This window comes from Mus caroli, chromosome X (assembly GCF_900094665.2).
Source record: "Mus caroli chromosome X, CAROLI_EIJ_v1.1, whole genome shotgun sequence".
NCBI lineage: Eukaryota > Metazoa > Chordata > Mammalia > Rodentia > Muridae > Mus > Mus caroli.
The window spans coordinates 80,216,524-80,237,346 of record NC_034589.1 but is presented as its reverse complement, the minus strand read 5'-3'; the positions used below and the strand labels follow the sequence as shown (position 1 = coordinate 80,237,346).

The 20,823-nt window shown below is 36.2% G+C and overlaps 1 protein-coding gene across 8 annotated transcripts in view; it reads right to left on the bottom strand.

Moving 5' to 3' along the window:
- Positions 1–20,823, bottom strand: part of Dmd (dystrophin) — a 2,293,239-nt gene that overhangs the window by 39,677 nt on the left and 2,232,739 nt on the right. For all 8 annotated transcript variants that reach the window (XM_029473189.1, XM_021152893.1, XM_029473188.1 and 5 more), the window contains 3 exons: positions 16,650–16,715; positions 15,573–15,638; positions 12,689–12,847 (listed from right to left, as the gene is read on the bottom strand). In XM_029473189.1, the coding sequence (XP_029329049.1) occupies positions 12,689–12,847; positions 15,573–15,638; positions 16,650–16,715 (291 nt within the window). The remainder of the gene's footprint in view (positions 1–12,688; positions 12,848–15,572; positions 15,639–16,649; positions 16,716–20,823) is intronic.

Genomic DNA, 20,823 nt, shown 5'->3' with positions numbered 1-20,823 from the left:
TTTTACTTTCTGGAATGTACTGTTTAACACTCTTATCATATTTGATCTCATGTTTTCTTGTATTCCATTGACAGAAACTAAAAACAAAACAAAACAAAACAAAACAAAACCCAAACTTTGTTTTTTCAAAATTATTCCCTTTACTTGTATATAGTAGCCAATATGTCAAAATAACCCAAATTTCCGAGTGATGAATAGATATAAAACATGGGATATGCCACACAGTGGAATGCTAATCACTCAAAATTTCTATCAGAGAACTTCTACAGCTGATAAACACCTTTAGCAAAGTGGTTGGATATAAAAATAACTAAAAAACAAACAAACAAGCACACAAACAAAAAAACAAAACCTGTAGCCCTCATTTACATAAATGATAAATGGATGAGAAAGATATTAGGCAAACAACATCCTTTAAAATAGCCACAAATAATATAAAATACCTTGCTGTAACTCTAACTAAGATGTGACAACCCTGTATGACAAAAATTTCAAGTCTCTGAAGAAAGAAATTGAAGATTTCAGAAGATGGAAAGATCTCCCATGCTCATGGATTGGCAGGATTAATATAGTAAAAATGGCTATCCTCTGGAAAGCAATCTACAGATTCAATGCAATCCCCATCAAAATTTTAACGCAATTCTTCACTGAGTTAGAAAGCTATTCTCAACAATAAAAGAACCTCTGGTAGAATCACCATGACTGACCTCAAGCTGTACTACAGAGCAATTGTGATAAAAACTGCATGGTACTGGAACAGTGATAGGTAGATAGATCAATTGAATAGAATTGAAGACCCAGAAATGAACCCACACACCTATGGCCACTTGATCTTCGACAAGGGAGCTAAAACCATCCAGTGGAAAAAAGACAGCATTTTCAACAAATGGTGCTGGCACAACTGGCGGTTATCATGTAGAAGAATGCAAATTGATCCATTTTTATGTGGCTCCTTTAACAATTAGAATAGATGCTGTCTCTGACTCTGCTGCCTGCCACTGGATCCCCTTCCTCTAACTGGGCTGCCTGGTTGGGCCTCCGTGGGAAAGTATGCACCTAGTCCTGATGCACCTGGATATCCCAGGGCAGGGTGGAACCCAAGTGAGGCTTCTCATTCTCTGAGGAGAAGGGGAAGAATAACAGAGGGAGAGATTTTTAATGGAGAGACTGGGAGAAGAGGAGGGAGGGGGGACTGTCATCATGATACAAAGTGAAATAAATAAATAAATTAATTAATTAAGAAAAAATTTCTATACATAAGAAAGTAAAAACAATGGTGTACTACGGCATGCTATAAGATAGATATCTCCTTGTAATAACAGATATTTCCTTATAATAAATATTATTCTAAGTGAAAGAAGCCCATCACAAGAGCATAAAATTATGCAATTTCATTTATATTAAGGGTAAGGAATACACAATTCCATAGAAGATAGACAACAAATTGGTAACATCTGTGTCTGATGCTGGGAATTGGTCACAGGACAAAGGAGAGGTGAGAAAAGAGTACTGGCTTGGGTATCTTTCTGGGGTGATGAAATTCTTTTAGAACTGAGGGTGTGCTGATAGCAGCACAACTCTTTGAGATTATTCTAGTAACCAATGAATTATACAAATCAAGAATGTGGATTGTATGAAATATAAAGTACATTATCAAGAAACTTTTATAAAAAACATGAAGTTCTGGATTTCAAATTTTATCTATCACAACACTGAAGATAAAATCAATGAAAATGATAATCTTCTATTTTTTATTTTTAAAAGATTTCTTTTTATACATTTGAATACATTGTCACTGTCTTCAGACATACCAGAAGAGGGCACCGGATCCCATTATAAATAGTTGTGAGCCCCCATGTGGTTGCTGGGAATTGAACTCTGGACCTCTGGAAGAACAGCCATTGCTCTTAATCACTGAGCCATCTCTCAGGCCTTATTTTTTTTTCTTAAAGGGAGGACTCAATATGTAACCTACGGTGTATACATGCCTGTAGAATTTCTTGTGTGACATACAAAAATTTCATGTTTGTATCCCAAAAAGGTCCCAAATAATCCTAAAAATAACTTAAGTCTAGATTAACCTAAAATTCGTTGCTTTCATTCTAATGGACACACAACCTAAAGAAACATATTAAGGAAACTATAGAAAGAATAAGAGAAATAATGAAGAAGAAAGAAAGAGAAAATGAAGACGGTGTGTTTCAGTCACAGTTCAATTATAAAAAGTATTTTCCCTTCACTCATTTATGTAACATACGTATGCACCTAGAACTCAGTAGACAGGTACAATACTATCTCATACCAGTCAAGAGCTCCTATTTGACAGTGTGGGGCATTGTCTATTTCTACCACAGTAACAAGCATTAGGAGAATTCAAAATGACTGGGAATCATGTTCACTGCTAACATTTAAAAAATACATCGGTTACTTACTTTTAAAACTATTACCCCAATTTACTAGAGAATTATAGGAAAAGGAACATATATAGATTTATTTGCTTATGACCTATAATTACAGTTGACAGACACAGAGGTTATCTTTTAATTATTAAGATAAAAATGGATGAAGTTAGCCATTTGCAGAAGGTCCTCAGCTCTATAAGAGACATACACCAGAAGCCCCTTTGAGCACACTAAGAGGTCCTTGGTGTTTGATCTATATACACTCTCTTCCAAGAAAAAGTCCTTTCTCCATAGGGATGTCCTCTATTACCGTGACCTTCCCCTACAACTCACTGCTCCTCAATCAAGAATTAGCTTTCAAAACTCCAGGCCTATTTTTTCAACATTCTCTCAGATGACTCCATGACTCTCTATGATTTGGAACTTGCTTATCAGCAAAGCTATACAAACAAGGTGGGCATACTGAGTATTCTTCTTTAAAATTTTAGTGTCAGAAAGAGAAATAGCCTCCTGAAGTAGCATCACAGAGTACCATATAGTAAGTACACATACTATAAATTCATATTTACAAAGTATTTGAAAGCTACATGTGCATTCTGATTATAAGGTAAAGGAACAGAAAGAAGTCTTCTGCTGTGTTGACTACACATGTTAAAATCGTAACCCAGCAAATGCAAGAAGCAAGAAAAGGCCATTGCGTATAAAGCCTTCTTTTTAAGTACCATCATGGTGATAGCAACAAAACTTGTCTTCCTTGACAACTTTCAAAAGCCAACTAGTGAACAACTATGCATTTTATAATAATAACTTCATTGTATCAATATATTAGTTGAGCCTTTTGTTCATGGTTACTGGAAACCCTAGATTATTCTGGACAGCAGTCCACAAAATGGGTGCAAAGACTTTTCTCTATCAACTGGTGATGATCTCACATGCTCCTTTGCATTGTATGCACCATTGAGGACTCCATGTTTATATAGCCACTGCCTCAGTACTAGCAAATATCCAGGCTTTATGTGCAGGCCCCACCCTGTATTTCCTCAGAGCTCCCCAGAGAAGACAAAGGCCAGACTTCAAAAGTTACAATAGAAAGCTAACTATCTCTGTCTTTGGCTGGTTTATCACAGACTTGAATTCCTTTATTCATGTGTTCTATATAGCATTACAACTGAGTTTGAGGTCAAATAAGTGGTGGTGGGGGGCGGTACTGGGTTAAACATCATTAATCAGATGGCTTCCCTTCTAAATGTCTCAATGCAATCATTTAATGTAGCGATGGTCCCTTATACGAGAGCTCATCCATCCTTGAAATACTTTAAAATCTCTCAAAGACATTCTATACAACATATTTTGGGTTGTACTACCTTATATTCCTGGACAACTGTCACCTATGTCTTATTTTTGAAGGTAGTCTTTCCACAATTACCAAAAACCACATTGGGTTCCCCTTGGTCTTTTGTAATAAATGCTGGTGAGCACACTAGCCAATACTTATATTTAGTATAACACTGGTTAAGAGCTCCAAACCCTTGGAGTATGAATCAGTCCATATGGTAGCTGTAGGTAGTGTTCAAATCTTTTAGATACAGGGTTGGAAGGATTAAATAAACTCACACATGAATACAAAACAAGTCCTGTTCATAGCAAGCATTCAAAGGACAGCTATTCATTTCTGTCATCAAAATCCAGGAAAATTACAGTGTGTCCTTAATAAATCCCAGTTAATATTAAGACATTGTAAAAATGTTCCTTCTTACCTCCCCAGATATAGGGAGGTTCCAAGGCAATCTGAAGTTCACACAAGGTCAACCCCAGTACGCTCATTCATACCACAGGAATCTGATTGCTAGGACTTTTAAAAATACTTCTCTTTTATCCCTCCTCCGCCTGAGAGAGTACCCTCTTAGAGGCAAATGGGAGCAGGTGGGGTAGGGGGTTTGTGGAGGGGAGACCAGGAAGGGGGACAATTTGAAATGTAATAAAAGAAAATAATTAATAAAAAATACCCCCTTTTGGAAAATGAATACAATTATATAAATGTCATTGAATAACAAGAATTTATTAGACCAGGTATATTTTTTCCTATCTCCTGCCCATTTGCAAACAGAAGTTTGTCTTCTATGCATTCTTGTTTTTTGTTTGCACATTAAAAACTCGGCATCCTAAATTCTTCCTTGAATTGTCTTCCCTGACTTCATTCCTTAGGTGATCTTCCGACTTTGCAGTACCTTCCTCACAGCTCCCATTCAAAGGCAGGCCATCCTCCTGTGCACTGTTTCGATTGAGTCCTGCCAGTTTTTGTGGCTGCACCCCTCTGCTTGTAACTACCCCACCCCCAAAAGGAAAAACAAAACAACACAAAACATGTCTTCACTGCTCAGCTGCATATAAAATACAAGCCAAGCTTTTTAATATGACTTATAGAGTCCTTTATAAAGTAGTCTCTACCTTGCATTCTACTACACTCATTCTCATTGTATGCAATGTAGTTCTCTCAGTCAGGAAAATTCATCCTTTCCCTCCTTTAGCCTAGAAAACTGCTCTCATTGGTGTTATACTACCTACCTTTGCAGAGGTCTCTTCAGTCTCTCAGACAAAATTCATCATTGACCTAGTTGCTCATCCAGAACATCTATTACTCTAGATTTTAATTGTTCATATTTCAAGATTATTTTATTAAGTGTTGAGCTTCAATTGGTTAAGAAAGAAGCATTATTCATCTTTGAAGTCTCCCATTAAGTATCCAGGTAGTAACTTTGGAATTAAATGAAATTATATGCTTCGGACTATGAAGTAACTGAGGAAAGTCAAGATCATAATCTATTCTATTGTCTCAGGACGGTCTAGTAATGAAGTCCACAAGGAGAATGGGTAGGTGAGGGTCATCACAGAAAAATCTAGCAAAGGAAATAGGAATTGTAAGAATGTGAGCTTTTACCTAGCCTGTCTTAGAGATAGAAGCTGTAGCTGAAAGATGTGAATATTCTAATCCTCAGAGAGTTAGTTCAGTTTTTCTGTACGGAGAAACAATCTCTGTGACATTCCAATCTCCTATGCCAAGATTCTAAGTGCATCAGAAAACCATTTTACTGTTATTCTGATTTCAGTGACGTCAGATTCTTAGACTGAAGTTCATGGAATGTAGTGACAACTTTAGTTTTAAAGAACACACAATGCCCATTTTCACACTGTAAGGCAAATTGAATACATTTACTACAAATAGCAATTTAAAAAGAGCTAATTAGGAAAAAGAAAACTAAATGATAATTCTTGGTTATTCATCTATTTCTATGAAATAGACAGGCCAAACTAGTCCCCTCTGGTTTCGATTAACTTGCAAAAAACTGAAGAATATTAATTATGGTAGTGTGAGTTAGAACTCAGCCTCTGATTCTTGAGGCCTCCACCTCTGATTCATGAACATCTCCTCTCTGCCTAAATAAAGCTGTGATGGTTTATCCAATTCTAACACAGCTTTTGAGATAGTGTTTGGACTTCATCTCTTCATCATCCTTGCCATAAAAGGTCATGGATGTTTGATTTATTAGTGTTAAACTAGCTGCCTTTTTCCAAAAAAGGTCCTGTAGTCCTCTGTTTTGTAGTCTATGTTGCCAAGCAACATAAATGCCTACTTTCATTAACCTTCTCAGATACAATGGTAACTTGAACAAATGTAAGAATCAGTCTTTAGTTTTCAGTGGTGGAAACTGGACATGGTTCTCTCTGTGAGGCTCCCCTCATCTTCTTTCCTTATCCTAAATTCTTCACCTACCACATTTATGAAAGAACACAAGGGTGATCTTTCTCCCATACAAGGCCAGGCCTCCTCTTGTACCCTGTTGCCCTTTAACATCTTCTCTTTACTACCACTTCTGAGAAAATGCTCTCATTCCCACATCCTCTTCTCATCTGCTGGTACATTTTTCCAACATATCAAAAGGAATCAGACTGATGCAGATACCCACAGCCTAACAGTGAATGGAGCTTGAGAACTCTTATGGAAGAGTTGTGGGGATGACTGAGGGCCCTGAAGGAGATAGGAACTCCACAGGAAGACCAACAGAGTCAACTAACTTGGATCCTTGGGGCTCTCAGAATCTGAACCACCAACCAAAGAGCATACATAGGCTGGACCTTGGCCTCCCTATGTAGCAGATGTGCAGCTTGGTCTTCATGTGGGTCCCAAACCAAAAAAAAAAAGGGGGGGGGGGCTTATCTCAATAGCTGTTGCCTGTCTTTGGGATGTGTTCCTCTAGCTGGACTGCCTTGTCTGGCCTCAGTGGGAGAGGATTTGCCTAGCCATGCAGAGACTTGATGTACCAGGGTGGGGAGAGACTCAGAGTGGCCCCATCCACTCAGAGGAGAATGACAGGGGTGAAGGGAGAAAGGATTGTAGAAGGGGTCCACAAGCAGGACGTAAAGTAAGTAAAAAACACTACTACTAATAGTAATAAATGTTGATTCCAAAGAAAAGAAGAACAGACTCTGCAATATATAGCAAAATGTAAAATAATTCCAAACACAAATGTATTTGTAAATATTTGCATATGTAAAATGTATCTTTATTATTATGAATTATTATTAACTATTTTGTTCCTTTTAACCTTAGTCACCTCTTCTGTGTCTTCTAAAGATGAGTTTTAAATATGCAAATATTTACAAATATATTTGTAGTTGGAATTATTTTACGTATTTTAGCAAAGTCATTTTTATTGAATTCTATGTACAAAAAGTAGGAGGAAAGGAACTTTAAGAGCAACTCTCTTTAATAGACTGCTGGCATTTATATGAGAAAATGGCACCAGTACCAACACTCAATGGTGCTATACTCCATTTGTTATTTTCTAACTCTGTGGCCCCTGAAGCAGGACTTTCACAAATCTGTCAACCCCAGATTTCAAAAAAAAGAAAAAAATCTTTTGCCTGTGGACCTGCCAGACTTGGGAATCTTCCTTACTGCCCAGAGCTGTTGAGCCATCAAGTCAATTGTCAATCTCTGATATCAGTTTAACCCATCCCATGAACTACTAGCTCTACCTATCCTTAAATATCATTGAAATTGTGTCTGTCTGCCCATCTGTATTATCTACTTAAGACCTTAATCACATCTTGTATAAGCTCCCATGTAGCCTAGAAATGTGCTCTCCTAGTTCCTCGTGTTCTTTTGAAATTCATCCACAACAAAGCTATGAGAACTCTCGATGCATACACATAAACCTCAAACACACACACAAAACATAGACCTAAATGCAAATCTAAGGACCACAATCCTAGCTGACACTCCAGAATGGCTCTGTGTGTATCATAGGATACTATTGCTGTGATAACATTCCATGACCAAAAGCAACTTATCGAAGAGAGAGTTTATCTTGTTTATACTTTCACATCACAGTCTATCATGCAAGGAAGTCAGAACAGGAACTCAAACAGGGTAGGAACCTAGAGTCAGGAACTAAAGCAGAGGCTGTGGAGGAGTGTTACTTAATGTCTTGTTTTCCATGGCTTACTTATCCTACTTTCTTATAGCACTGACAACCAGCAATGGGGTGTGGTACCACCCACAGTGAGCTGGACCCTCCCTAATTAATCATTGATCGGGAGGACAGTGTCTCACAGACTTCTCTATAGGGTAATCCTTTGGAGACATTTTCTTATTTAAGATTCCCTCTTTCTAGATGCATCTATGTTTGTGTCAGGTTGACAAAAAGTAACTAGTACACTATCATAGGGAAGGAAGCCTAAACTCATATGACACCACTCTTTCTCCCAGGACCTTGTCTATCAGACCTCCTCATTGTCTCCCTTCCTTTGCCTTGTTTTGAGATGACTGTCACTATATAGAAAGTGGCTGGCCTAGAACTCACTCTAAAGACCGGGCTGGCCACAAACTCACAGGTATCACCTGTCTCTGTCTCCTACGTGTTGGGACTAAAGGTGTATGCCACCATACCTGGTCACAAGGTAGCTTTTACAAATATATTTTGTCATCGTTCCTTGTCCTCTGGCTTATTCATCTCTGGCTGCCCACCCCCAACCCCTGGACTCACATACAGATCAAAACAAAAACATAGACTAAAGATGCCTGAACCTCTGAAGATCTATAGCATGAAGACAGGACATCAAGACATTAAGTTTCTTATAAGGTACATGAACAAGCCAATGATTTCCAGTTTGTTCATTCCAGCAGTATAAGAAACCAATCTAAAATTTCTTTGACTGTACTATGATCTTGTGTGATTCTTAGAAGAATGAAATGAAACAAAAGAAAAACAAATCAAAGTTGTAAAGGCTTGATTGCCCAAGAACCAAGGCACAAGAAGGTACTGAGTGGGTACTACAAATGTACTGAATCCACACTGTTGGAACAGGAAACAATTCTAGTTGCCTTTTGACTTCATAGTCTATCTAACTCATATTTGCCTGCATTTAAGACTTAGAAACAAGCTAGCAAATTCACTATGCAGATAGTAAAATGGCAAGGAATTCTTGTCTCTGATAAAGGCTACTCTTTCATTGTTAAGAACATACTTTGGATTTCAGGGCAAAGACTGTATCACTTAATATAGAAAACATGCTAGAATTTTCCAAGAATAGATTGAAGTCAGGAGACTGCAGGCTATAATGTACACAGAAAAGGAGATAAACTAGGAGCTTTGAGTTGATAGTGCTAGGGACACAGGATATACCAAATTCTCAAAACTCAGCTGGCTTCTGCCAAGTAAAGACAAACCTCAATTATCTGTGGTACTGAGTGATAGACATGACACAGAAATGAACACAAAACATGAATGATGGGTTAAGCTAACTAATATTACCAATGACCTAAACTTCTGAGAGACCCTATCAGAAAACTCCAGAGACTGATTTAGCTTTATTCTTATCTTTATGGAAAAGCTAAGACTCAGAGGGTGCTGATGGAAGAGATACTCAGAGCTTGCAATTTGGAAGCAATGCTTGTTATTAATCAGTGCAAGGGAAAGTATTTTTAAAAGTTAACAGATTAAAAATAATAAAAGCTCAATTAAATATTTTCATATATGAAATTAGGTTTGTTTAAAATATCTGTTTAAAAAACCACATTAATTTAAAAACCAAGATAGAATTATCTCCAGTTTAAGTCACTCATTCATTAATTTATTCAATAAATGTTTTTTGAAAGCTATGTATGAGTAATGAGAGAAAAGGAATTTTAATGTCATAGATAAGACATCTCTGAGACATGTCTACAATAGTCACCTTGTGTTTTCCCAGGACATGGGACCAGGAATATTGTGAATAAGAATAATTAATAGAATTCAATAACATATAGTCTCCAAACAGCTCTCTTTTGCTAACTGTAATTTCATATAATTCACATTTGGACAATAAGGACATTAGATATCCATAGATATACATTAAATATAGGCATATATATATTAAAAGTCTGTATCAAAGCATTTATTACAACCTTAATTTTACACATCCTTCCTCATTTTTTCCTTCAATTTGTCTCATATTTGTCATTTTTGTAGCCTACTTCTGTCTTGGGAAATATCCAAGCTGGCAGGCACAGAGAAAAGGCATCTCAGTGATTTCCCAGGCTTTCTTAGGGAAGGAAATGACAAATTAAAGGCTTTTAAAGCAACACCCAATTCAAAGTTCATCGAAGCAGAATGGCCCTGAATCTCTTTCATAAAAACTCCAAGACAGCAGAGGACAGACAGAGAAAATGAGGCAGGGGCAGGCTGCTCCCAGGAGGGGGCTCTGGAGAGACATTTCTTCAGGATTTCAGTAGGAGGTGAAAATAGAACTAAGTAGTAGAAGAAAAGGCTTATTGTGACCTTTTCAAGATAACCTCCAGAAAGACTCACATAATGGCAGAGGTCTCATTTTGGAGCACTAAGGAGCTCTGCTATATAATCTTTCTTTCAGAGAACAAACCATCCCATTTTCAGTGACAAGCCTGGATATATTTCAGGGCAAAGTGGTTGAACTGGTTTATTCAGGGACATTTGTTCTTTGCAAACATTCTCTCAAGGTAAGGCATATTCTGGGGAATAAACCCTGTTTCTGTGTAGATGAAATTTGCATAGAATGACTCTTTATTCTCCGATCCAAGGTAGAGTTGGCTATTTTGAGTGTGAAAAAATAAACCTGGTATGAATTTATCTCTACCACTGCTGGCTGTGAAATCTGGGGCAAGCTATTCGAACCTCTCTCAGCCTGTGCTTTCTCATCTAAAGAAAGGAGATGCACACTTCTTTGTACAGCTTTTAGAAAGATTAAATGATCTAAAATATATTAAAGTGCTTTCACAATGAGGAGTTGGTAGTGTTTCTCAGTGTAGAATAGGTTCTTAGAATACATGAGGTCATGGATTCAGTCCCCAGTACCAGAAACAGTGCCCTGAAAATCATAAAATGATACACAAAGGAGCATTATCAGTATTCTTTTCCAACACTCATTGACCTGGTTTCCATGGCATGGAGGGTACATGTGCTACCCACCAACAAGACATGGGTCCTGACTAATGACCTAAAAGGTACATCGTATACTAAAAATGTACTTACACTTCAGCAACATTCAATTTTATTTATAAGGAAAATGACTATTTTCTTCCCATTTGATTTTGATAAACACTTAATATGAATGGCTATTAAGTATTATTACTTATTATTATTAGTGACTATTACCAATAAAATAGAAGAATAGGTATTATGGTTTTGATTTCTACTTTTATAAATATAGCTTAGAAAATAAAGTTATCATTAATCTCCTCTCCCCAGATGTACAATATTTATCTTTGCAGGTGATCATGTGATCTCCTTGCTATATTTGCATATATATATATACATATATATGTATGTATGTGTGTATATATATACACTTCACCAAACATGCTGCTCTGGGCAGTAAAATGGTATTACTGTGGTAGGTAGAACTAGAGAAACACAATGTTTATCATGGAATGACCACAATACATTTGAAGGAGGTACAGACAGTAAAACAGCAGACTGTCAAGGAGTTTTCTCAGCAAAGATGAAAGTGATAAAGGCGGAGAGCCAGCTTGAAGATGACCCAGAAAGTAGGTGAACACAAAGTAAAATCCTGGCTGCAACAGCATGGTCATACAGAAGAAGGGTGAAGTTGACAAAGCAAGTTAAAGAGAAAACAGTGGAACGTTTCAATGCCTTGCTGAGAAGCTGGGTGATCTTTCAAGATCCAGAAATTCAATAAAGAAAGAATACAGTGGTTCTGGAAAGATAACACAACTAGACAGTGCAAAGGATTTACTGGGAAAATGGGCAAGGAACTAACAGGAAGCCAACTTGATAAAGAGCTATAGCCAAAGGTCGGCAGTATTAAGAGCTGAAAGGCTAGTAGTGACAGCAGAAGGGACTGCATGGACGGCAGTCTGGTATTTCATGCTGAGGGGATATTCTCCCTTAGCACACTGGTTCTCAAACATGGTGTGTTCTTGCTGCCTTGGGCTAACTGAAAGAGATGAAAGTACTTAGCTACGTATTTGAGTAGTCAGGCCTTTAAAGACTTGCCTAGTAGCACTGTCTGTAGAATGCCACACTGTGATTACAGGTGATTGTGTGAAAACATCCCCTAACCAAGGTACCTGTGATATAGTAAATGTAATACAAAACAAAAAGGGCAATGATTTGTATTATCCTGATACCACACAATATTCCTGGCCATTTGGATTTATCTGTTCTACAGTCATCATGAATTATCTCTTGACTTTTCCTTTCCAACAGTTTCTGATGTTTTCTTATTGAACTTCTTTTTACAGTTGGAGTCTAACAACTGGAATCGCTTACCTAATCTACTATGAAGATGAACAAAAGCAGCATTGTCTGTAGTTGATGAGAAATAAGAGGATACTCCTAAGTATCACCAAGATAATGAATCTATTTCCTTAAGTATTTCTGGTAATATGGCCAAACGCATTTAAATTTACATAATCATCAATTTATTTACTTGCTTTTTTCTTAAATTCTAATCTCAAATACATACATATCAAAACCTATGGAACACATGCAACAAACCCAGTACCCCCATTAACATTAATCCCTTTACAACTAAAATAGGAGTTCTTAATCATGCTATATGGCACTCATTTTCTTCTTCGGACCAAAAAAAAAAAAAAAAAAAGTGAATCTGCAAAAGGAGCTGAACAGATTATTTTATCAAACAGTTAAGACATCACATGAGGAAGGAAGGAGCCCTGGCGCTTTTCTCCATGTGCAAGTGTGTGCACTCTGCATACCGAGGTCAAAGCTACAAAGACAACTCACCTGTTTTCTTCCTCAAGATCTGCTAGGATTCTCTCTAGCTCCCCTCTTTCCTCACTCTCTAAGGAAATCAAGATCTGGGCAGGACTACGAGGCTGGCTCAGGGGGGAGTCCTGGTTCAAACTTTGGCAGTAATGCTGGATTAACAAATGTTCATCATCTCTGGAAAATAAAATCAAAGGTTTTGATTTTTCCACCCCCCCTTATTTTGTACTTGGGTCAGGGACTCAGGTGTGTATTTGAAAATGGAAACATTTCTTTGCTCTCAACAATTTGTCAGACCTATTGTTCCCCTATTCTAAAGACATTTAGGTAACTATGGAGGTTGTGGTCTACTATTCTATTGATGGATAATTTAAAGTGCTTCATTTTCAAAAAAATCCACATGGAACTCACTGGCCTATTTACACAGATAAATGAAAGATAGAATTACAGAAAGACTTAGAATCTATATGAACAGCTTAGACTGTTGTTAAGTAATAAATATTTAAAATATAAAAATGTCCATTTAGTGCTTTTGCTACTAAACCTGTCAAGATAATCTGTTCATTAGCCATGCTACTGATACTGACTGGGCACGAAGGAGGGACACATAGTTCTTACAATAGTAAATATTATCTTAAGTGGAAGGCAAGAACTGGAAAGTGCTGTTTCAGTCAGCTAATTTTAACTTATAAGTATCAGAAGTGGATGATAACAATAATTAACCTGTGGATAAATGGTTGTTTTAATTATTGTTTAGATAGAAACACAAAAAGTAAGGGGGGAGTGTGTGGAGACATTAAGATGACTGATTAAAAGAGGACAAGAACAATGCATTCCTCACTAACATAAACCATTAACTGGGGCTAGGGGAGCATATTCTGAGAGGCAGCTGCAGTCTCCTGGAAAGTGGGAATTTTCTAATAACACTCAGGAGGGATTGCTTTCAGGCTGAAGTACTCTAAGTTTCTGAAACCTCCACTTTACCTCCAAGTTCTAGGAACTTCATTTTCTTCTTAATGAGAGAGTAGAGCTCTTTGTTTCTGCTCACGTTTCATTAAGAAGATGCTTGTATACTCCCTTTTTCATACCCATTTAATTTTATTTTTCAAGAGGGAATTTCTGTATAGCCCAGGCTGGCCTCAAACTCAGTCCTTCTGTTTCAGCCTCCTGAGTTCTGAGACTACAGGCATGTGCCTTCATGAACAGCATGCCATATCCACATAAATCTCTGTTGTAAAATATCAAGTCCTTAGGAAAATGTCCTTAAGGCATCCATGTTGGGTTTATTAAATCAGACAAGTGGTGGAGATACAATAAATTAACTTATTATTGGAGGGCCGGGATACATCTCAGTGGGTGAATACTTGCCTAGCATGCATTAAGACCCAGAGATAAAGCCTTATCATCACAAAATAATGATAATAATGAATATTACCATTATTATTGCTATTAAAAGCATTCAAATGAAATCAGCTAATCCACCAAAACTGGGTCTAAATAATGGTGTTTTGCCAAACAACAGAGTGAAAATGGATTGCATGTCCTCAGAATGAGCTAAAGCTGAATTTTGTTGTAAAATAAAACAATTGTGACTTATTATCCTCAAATTCTGAAATTTTATTGCTAGGACTTCCCATATTTAACTGTAAGGTATAATTTTAAGATTCTCTTCCTAGTCTCTTTGACAGTCCATGCCTGCTAGAAACTATCATATGGATACAATCTGAACTAACATGAAAGTTAAGAGCATCAAATATCAAAATGAGAGAGCAGAAGCAAATCATTGAAGCTTTTATATTGAGTTGGTTCTTTAGCTACTTACTTCCTGTGGGAAGATTACATAATAGCATCGCAGCTTTAATTGGGGAAAGGATAGCTGTTTGAAGTAAATGGCTGAGTGTTAACTTCTCTCTCCTTACATTGATCTCTATGTTCTAGATCATATGGTATTCAATAATTATATAGAAATCTGACTTTCATACAATTTCCTTTGAGTTAATCCTTAGGAAGGTTCTTTTTCTAACTGGAGTTAAGACTCTGGGTTCCCACAAAAACTACATAGAATAACTTTACCGTGCTTTCATTTACCTATTCTGCACAGTAAGGTGTTAAACCAATCTTACTGCAGCTTATCAAATTGAAAGCATCATTGAAGTTTGACTTAATTTCTATTCTCCATGTTATTTGTTCAGTTAGTGGATCCTCTATTTCTTCGCTAAGCACACTTCTCCCTCTCCCTAGTCACCATTTACTTAAATTATGGTACTATTCTTCTGTGTTTTGTACTATGAGCACTGCCCAAACCTGTTGATGATGTCTCTGTTTTAGTGCCAAGTAGGTTCTTGGTCATTTGTAACAGTAATGCATCTCCTTTGTACAGCCTGACCAAGCTGGCTTATCCTACTGACAAACTAAGACCTGCATTTGTCTTCCCTCGTCTGCAAACCCTTCACAAGACTGCCTTTCTATAATGATGCTAAACCACAATCTAATGAAGGAAAATGCCAACCTAACAGTATTTGGGTATAACAATTATATAAGAAGATCTTATTTCCAATTCCCATGAATAGAGGAAATCCTATTTACTTATTACTTTCAAATATCACCTTATTTTTTATTCTAGTGTGGTCAAAGTGATTTGGACTTAGTAATTTGTAATCATATGATATTAAATAAATGTAAATAAGGTAAAAAGTTTTTTTGCTACTCTAGATTGATGCTTGCATTTATATGAGCTCATTCTGTGCCAGGTTTTTAAGAATTAAAGAAAAAAGTCAATGAATGACTTTGAAAGATCAAATGAATATGATGCTAATTCCTATATTCTGTACTGTCCTACCTCTACATCCTTCAAAGCAATTCATCGTCAGGAACATTTTGTAAAAAGAGATGCGATACTTACATGCTCTCATTAGGAGAGATGCTATCATTTAGATAAGATCCATTGCTGTTTTCCATTTCTGCTAGCCTGATAAAAAACGTAAAAGCTCATTAAAACTTATGTGATTTCTTAGAATCTATTCAAGACCTAAGTGAACATTCCTGAAAACTAAAGAACTCATGGCAAGAGGAGAAAGAAATCCTTCAAATGAAAGGATGTGTGTGTTGTCTTAACCAGTTGAAGCAGCTAATTAATAGTTTTGATTTTCTAATGTAAAAACTATGGGAAGCTATATTTTGTTGGTGTTTTGTTTGGGATTTTCCCCCTACAGATCAATCTTCCTTTCACTGAGAAAATCTTTCCTAAGAGCAAAACCACACCTTCCACTATCCCTTGTCTTTTAAGTCAATGAATACCTTTTCACTGACAATAGACGCATATAGCTAGTTAATGCTTGCCACAATTGATGAGCATGTCCAGTCAGCAGGATGTTGATAAAAGATGGATTCACAGTAAGTCTTCTATGTGTTCTGCCACCAATTTAATCATAAAGTCTTTCGACAACCAGAAAAAAGTTGGATATACTTACTTAACAAGCACAAGATATAATTAGGAGTTCAGTGTTTAGGTATAAAAGTCCTCTCAAATACTAAGAAGTTGGTAAGAAAGGTCCAAGAGTTAAGAAAGTTGTTATCTTTTACAAGTACATCATGTAAATAAACAGAAATCAAAGGCCAGTGCTTTCATATTATTTGGGTACTCTTCTCCACAGATTAATATATCTAGCCTAGTAGTTTTCTAAGGAAGTTAGAGGACTCATAAGGCAATTTAGCAAGTGTGTTCAGTATACAAGTGCAACAAAGCTACCAGAAATGTTGAAAGGCCAGGGTTTAAGTAAGATTGGTCTGCATCCATGCTGTTGTTGGTGTCCAACACCTCCATGCAGTAGAATGGCATGCACGTTAGAGGGCAAGTTGATTAGTAGAGATCAGAAAAGATTGAGGAAGAAAGAAAATATTTGTTTAAATTTATTATAGGTTAGGTTCCTTGGTTAGTTATTTCAATCAATATTTCCCTGGCATTCAACTAGTCTCATACCTGCTAGCATAATGTTCAATGCGTGAATGAGTATCATCGTGTGAAAGCTGGGGGGACGAGGCAGGCCTATAAGGCAGAAAATGTGATTAGTCATAGATACCACCCGTTACTGGAGAAAAAAGACCCCCACCACACACTTACGTTATATACATGGCCTAGAATGACTTTATTCCAAGTCTAAGAATAACGCACAAGTAGGTGCTCCCAAATAGAAGACAGCATCAAGTATTTTAAAGCAAGATTTGAGAGATGATTTCTGCTTTTCTTAAAACCCATAAAGATAAAAGAAAAACTTCCCTAAGAAGTTTAAATTACACAAAAGATATGGGGGGGGTGTCTACATAGCATTATACCTTCTTAACTTATAAATGTTCATATATTAGATAGAGTTGCAAGGTTGTCTTAGTACTATGTGTTTAAAACTGAAAATAGCTTACACACATCTATGACATTGACTAGTATCTTTGAGCACAATGAAAACTATGTTTCCTTAGTACATTTGCAGTCCATAATTTTAGCTCCAATGAAGTTATGCCATTGGGTAGTTCTTAAAATTCCATGTATTAAAATATTTTACTAACCTAACAGCAGTATTACACTAGTATTTTATAGAGAAAATAGAATGACTCAAAGTCTTATCAATGATTTTAAAAGAATAACTAAATTTAGTCAGATATCATGGTATCCAGAATAATTCTTATTAAGGCTAATGTACTTGCAAATCAGACAGGAAAACAAGGGGGGAGATGAGCATGGCAGCTCTGTAGGAAAATGACAAACATACCTTTGCTTCATTGGACAGGCAGAATCTTTGGAAAGGTTAGTGTTTTTCATACTTTATATCTGATCTATTCATTATCTGGGAAATTTTTATACCTTCCTTATCCAAAAAGAAAATGCTCTGAAAACATGTTTGGACTTGTGCTTTTTGTTTTATTGGAATGAAATTCAAGGTCTCTTCTACTTCTCTCCTGACATAGAAAGGACTTCGATAAAGGAAGGTATGAACACAAATTTCAGGAGAAATTGGTGAGACCTCTGGTTTAGCCTAATGCATAAACAGCATTCAATGACTCTGTTTGGCATGAAGAGAAAAATGTTTGAGTTTCTCGTATACATATAGGCTTCAATAGAAAATGTGCCCCAAATTTGTATTTTTTTAAACAAAGAAACATTGTAGTAAGATAATCACAACACACTACAACAAACAACCAGAGAACTGGAAGCCTTCCTTGAGAGATAAAGGTCTTACCATATTGTCTAAGTCAAATGTAAATCATGAGAGCAATGTTGTCTAGGTCAAGTGTAAAATATGTTCACAGTTCATGTGAAAACAAAAAAGATGACTAGTCAACTCAGTTGGCAGATCCAAAGATTCCCCTGTGAGTTTTCACTTCATTTTTTGGATATTTAATCTGCTCATTTTATAGACTCTTAGAATAATCTATTACTAGGAAGCTGTGAAGGTTTGTTTTGAAATCATCCCTGTAAATAAAGATAATTTAATGCTTGGATTGTTCGGCTTGTAAATATACTCTGAAATAGAGCAGGCTTTTAATTATATATGTCTCTAAGCTAAAACTGACCAGCGAGGAAAATATATTAGTAGTATTTTCCATTATAATAGTTGCTACAGTGGTAGTGTACATAAAAAGAAGGCAAATACAAGACCCTGGAGCAAAACTACACCAGGCGTAGGCATGGAAATCCAAAGTAGTTTGCTGCAATCATACAGGAAAGTCTGATACAGAGCTTTAATTCTCAACCTCGAGGATAATTTCAAATTATTTTTTCTATTAATGTACATAGCACCTAGTGCAGCATGTATAAGAACTTGTAGTAATTAGAATTCTGAAAAAGCACAAGAGGCATTTGCTGTACTAGAAAAACAAGCAAAAAGAAAGTGCTGGTCAGAGAAGAAATTCAAATCTAAGAATTGATAAAAATTGCTCTAAAAATAAACCTAAGTATAAAGCCTCCAAACGGAAATAATAATATGGCTCCCACTTCCTGCTTTGTAAATACAGAGCAATATACCAATTAGGATCATTTCCAATTGTCCCCAAGAATCTATTTGGCCAGTGCCATCTTACACACCACCACTTTGTCTATTGTGGAAATTCCGCAAGTAAGTTCTAATGCACTTAGATTAGACAGCAGAAGAGCTCCAAGAACACTGCTAGCCTGTCTCCCTTGTGGATAAACAAAATGAAAGGCCGATGCTAGATTCAGTTTAAAATAATATGACAGATACGAGAAAACAAGGGTTTTGTCTAAGAAAAATACAAAAGATTTGTATCTCTGGAAGCTTTCCAAGTCTGTGTTCCATATTAAATAGATTAAATACCACCATTATCATAAGATTTGTTACTATCAAATAAATCTTTACAAAATAAAACATGTTAGTACCTAATTCTTCTGCTTGAATAGGACAGCTTCACAATAGACTTGTCTATTAGAAAATTATGAGTAAAAACTAATAAAATTACAGTATTAAAAAGTACAGACTAGCCTGCTGGGTTTGTTTTCTTCATTCAAATTAGAACCTCCCACTCTTTCTGAATAATCTAGCCAACTTTTGATAAAAAGGCAACCTAGGAGTATATTTTAAGTGTTAGAAAGATAGTTTAATAAAGAATGACATTGATTTTTAAAGTGCTTCAAAATTTTAAAAAGACAAACAACCCCTACTTAAATGAAGTTACTGTAACCTGACTCTGAAGATAATTTCCCATTAACTTGTATTGTATCTTCTCCTTTCCTTTCAAGGTACTATTTCCTGTTACTTTTAGTATTTAAAAACTCCTTCTGAATCCTCACTTTTTCCCTGCTTAAACTTCTTCTAACACAGAGTAATCTATATACTTGGCCATCTCAGAACTTCAGTAGATAAAATGTCCATATTCATAAAGGTTTTCAACGTCTAGAAACAGACTACTGAGGTTAGAGATAATGATTACCACCGTCATGCAAGAAACATAACTGAATCTAGTAGCTGCTCAAGCTGTTTAAGCATTAGGAATAAAGAAAAGAGGCAATAGGTACAATCTCTCAAAATTAAATGACACAATAATGTGGGGCTAAAAGCAAAAAGAAGTCTTCTAATTCCGTTGGGTAATAAGGACCTAAAATATCTCAATTAATACTTCATATTTCTCTATGTATCTTTTAAGTTAAATTATATGGAAATGATATAAAAATGAAATCAATTAAATTCTGACATAAGCCACTCTTTCAAGATATTCCCTACTTGATATAGGCTACAGCTATCAAACTTTAAATAATTTGATAAGGTTACACTGAAACTATTATGAAAACACTATATAACTTTTATGTAGGTATTTTTTTGCTAGTGTGCATATCAAAGATCTCCAAAAGATCTCATCGAAGTCTCACTATGGTACTCAAGGTGGTCTCAGATTACCGGGCTCACCCAAGTAATCCTCTTGACTCTGCCTCTTAAATAGCTAGGACTAGTTGTGCTCACTATAATACCTAGCTCCAAAATAGTTTTCTACCAATATAAACAGAAACAAATCATTTGTGTACACTAGTATTGATATCAGACTATAGTATACTTCTTCCTTGCTTAAACGCATAACAGTTTATGAACTGAATGTTTTGCAGAGGAGATAAAAATGAGTTTATCTCAAATATCAGAACCCCACATTTGTGAAAAGTTATCAAACAGCATGGCATAACTTAATTTTTAAAAACATCCACATACTTCAGAGAAATTAGTCTATCAAACTCAGGGCCATACTCTCAAATAGATGTTGTTGATTGCTTAGTAGTCCAGCTACAACTGCTTCTAAGGAACACACCATCACCCTTCTGAAGGTCTTCATGTATTATGTTTCAAGAAACAGGCTTTCAAATGCCATTATCCAAACAGGAGGCTCTTTCTTGTCTATATTTGAAGGACTATCTAAACTATAAAGATGTCTTCCAGGAAGACAGCTAAAACCTGAAAAATTCTTTTCATTTTTATCAGAACTCATGCCAGGATGCTGCTGGCTAGACTTCAGCAGAGAGATTTGCACTATCCAGAGTCTCTGCAGCTATGGTAGATGGCACTTACTGAGAAAGGAAATCAACAACAACAACAACAAAATAATAAATAAATTAATTAATTAATAAATAGGAAATTAAAATGTCGTTAAACAAAACCAAG